Here is a 3035-nt window from a genome sequence, read left to right as displayed (position 1 = left end):
AGATGTACCCAGCAAAAATCAGAGTACTTTTCATAATAATGAATAAAAACTGTTATTGCTGCATTTAGTCGACCGACACTGGAATATCATGAATGCTGCTTTTTATTGTTTCCCACGACAGGGCCCCAGAAGTGGAAAGATAACTCTGCACATTGATATGGAACCTATGATAATCCGGTCTTTCCACGCACGGACTCCGGATGAAGAGAGGTGATCTGTCGCTATATACGTATGTATGTATGTCGTATGTGTATTTGTGTGTGTGTGTGTGTGTGTGTGTGTGTGTGTGTGTGTGTGTGTGTGTGTATGTGTGTGTGTGTGTGTGTGTGTGTGTGTGTGTGTGCGTGTGCGTGTATGTGTGCGTATGCGTGTATGTGTGTGTGTGTGTGTGTGTGTGTGTTTCACATTGTATGTCATTGCATTACTACAGAAACACATAGAATTCGGGTGTAGGAATAATTGCTGATGTATTTTTGGCAGGTCCCTTAAACATCATTGATATTTAAAACACTCAGATTTAATCGAACTTTTCCTTCAAACCCAACGTCTTCACAAAACCTTAGACAATTTGGTTGTCAAGCTAAGTTCTAGGTCTTCTCCTCCACACCCCAGACGTGACTTCCGTTTCGTGAAGGAACTCCCTGATCACCAGTACGCACCACACCCCGTCGTCTGGCTGCCGGAAGATGTACAAGATATGGTATTACATATCCGTTGTCTGCATGCATTTTTGGAGAAAGCAAAGGACAGTTTTTCTTTATCTAGCAAGATACACTGAAGTCTTCCCACTTGACAATCGCTGATCCGTGTGGTCCTTGATTTTTTAATGGTTACAGATGTAAAATACCACAAAATATTTAAAAAAAAACGTTAGGAATGAAATTCTTCAAGCGATCTGTAAAAACATTGGTCTTTCAGTGCTCACAGTGTGGTAACAGCATCTAGAGGAAAGGGGGATCGGGGTGGGGTAACTGGGCGTAAACTGTCTTTTACTGAAATTGAAATCTTTCTCCAACCTTTTAAAAACGCCTCCAATTGACTTGTCTTACAGGGAAACGGGACGTACGTTGCAGAATTCGACTTCCCTCCTTATGGTTGGCTGGCATTCTTTATCCAGGTTAGAAACTACGGTCAAATTATACCTGTTAAGTTGTTAAGTTAATAAAAAATATGAGACTGTAATGTAAAGTTTAACATTCATAAAGAACACAGTACATAGGAATCCGTCGTTGTTTTTCGTATTGGCGTGCTACATAATAGATCACGGCTGTCGTGTATGTATATATATATATATATATGACACACCCTCTGTGTCTAACGTTTAAATAATGACTACAGTGTCTTACATAAGACTTACTATGCCCTTTGCTTGCCCAGGCCACGTTCCCGGCTCCCCATGGAACTGCTCTTGAGTTCACCACCGAGGTGCACATCATTCCGGAGACATTCCCCTTCCCAGAGTGCCACGGGACAGGCTGCAAGGGGAATCTCGTTTAAAAGCACCATGTTTAAAAATAGCCTGGTAACCAACCACTGTTGGGTCTCAAAACGTTACTGTTAACTGTTCGGCAGATCAGACTTGGTGAATCGTATGGACCTGGGTTTGACGCAGAAGTTTATAATTTACTGAAACTGAAATCTTGAAATTTCAATAAAAGCTTTTTGTACAAGTGCATGTCACAAAATAGAATGGAATCAAAGAGAATTCGGAAATTTCCAGGGGCAATCGGAATTCTACCAAAATACTAAAGCCTCTGCTGTAGTACTTGTTTGAATTTAAAGTTAGCCATAAATTTAGGTATTGTTATACACCAGTGTGTAGTATACAGATTACTATTGACATTCAAATGTCAGAATAATGACCTCAATTTTTATAATTTGTTGTACTTTGATTGTTATACACTAGTGAGTATAAAGCATTCAAGTGTTAGTAAAGAAAGATGAAATCTTTGTTGTATTGTTTCTAACCTTGAGTGTTAGCTAATAGAATAAGTTCTACACAGTACATTAAGTGTTAAAAAATAGATTCCAATGTTTCCTAGAAGAATTCCGAATTATCCCGGATTCCAATCTCTACCATGACATATATAACAAGAACTATTATAATAATTTTTGAAATTTGTCAACCAGGGCTGTGTTGATATAAACAATGTAAGAAAGCTTCAAGAGCCTGTGACAAATTTGACTGAATGAGCAAAAGAAAGCTGTTCATGGCCATGGTTGTATCTGAGAGTTATCATTAAGGTTGTCATCAAAATAAGTTAAAACATATGATTGTATAAAATATGATCCAAATGAACGAAGACATATCAGATTTATTCTCCATACTACACTGTAGTACAATATGTGTTCTTCCAAATCACCTACTGAATGCAAACAGTCAAGAATGATTTTAACTGCGTTGATCTAAGGTGTTATTTCTAAAAGGAGGAATTTGATACAATACATGATTGGACCCGACGTTAATAACTCGCAAAACAACACAAATATCTCAATATACGTCACAAACTGAACTTCTGTGAATTAAACCTGATCACAATTACAGCTAATATAAAGTTACAAGATCACATTGTTTTGTTGGGGGTCAGTTTTGTTTTGAACTAAAATCGCCATGTGATGGCATACACCAGTGGTGATCCACCACACTGTACGGTGATCAAACTAACATCTTGAAGCTCCACCTTGCGTAATCTTTCACCAGTGCATCGAGCGCCGCTACGAATGTATCAAGTATGATTTGTATATCAATTGCTAAAATGATACAATAACTATTGACGGTCTACCACATCTTCACGAAGATTACGTTCCCTTTTCTACGATCAAAATTCTACGTGTACATAGTATACATTAATACACATATATATATACATATGTAAATTCACATATCAAACGTTCTTATCTGAAACACATTTAGGCAATGCAATATTCGGGTATACCGTTAAATTGATACTGATGCATACTTTTGAGTACAGCTCATACAACCGCTAAATGTGGAATGATCATTGTGCAATAATACGAAATTTGAGTGAACTGAC

At 37.7% G+C, this 3035-nt stretch overlaps 3 protein-coding genes across 3 annotated transcripts in view; all 3 read left to right on the top strand.

The window, feature by feature from the left end:
• LOC118428491 (autocrine proliferation repressor protein A-like) overlaps nucleotides 1-2390 on the top strand; it is a 12091-nt gene extending 9701 nt beyond the window's left edge. The window contains exon 15 of the mRNA XM_035838575.1: nucleotides 2245-2390. The gene's annotated coding sequence lies outside the window, so the exon portion shown is untranslated. The remainder of the gene's footprint in view (nucleotides 1-2244) is intronic.
• Nucleotides 1-3035, top strand: part of LOC118428759 (autocrine proliferation repressor protein A-like) — a gene marked incomplete at its 3' end in the record, with an annotated part of 10758 nt that overhangs the window by 1074 nt on the left and 6649 nt on the right. The gene's annotated exons all lie outside the window — the stretch shown is intronic.
• Nucleotides 127-2390, top strand: LOC118428760 (autocrine proliferation repressor protein A-like). Its single transcript, XM_035838949.1, has 4 exons — nucleotides 127-210; nucleotides 613-700; nucleotides 1052-1117; nucleotides 1378-2390. Exons 1-4 carry the CDS (start codon nucleotides 158-160, stop codon nucleotides 1495-1497), a joined length of 327 nt encoding a protein of 108 aa, XP_035694842.1. The 5' UTR covers nucleotides 127-157; the 3' UTR covers nucleotides 1498-2390.

Source organism: Branchiostoma floridae, chromosome 13, assembly GCF_000003815.2.
Source record: "Branchiostoma floridae strain S238N-H82 chromosome 13, Bfl_VNyyK, whole genome shotgun sequence".
NCBI lineage: Eukaryota > Metazoa > Chordata > Leptocardii > Amphioxiformes > Branchiostomatidae > Branchiostoma > Branchiostoma floridae.
Note: the sequence above shows the minus strand (reverse complement) of the source record. Positions and strands in the feature narration are given on the sequence as shown.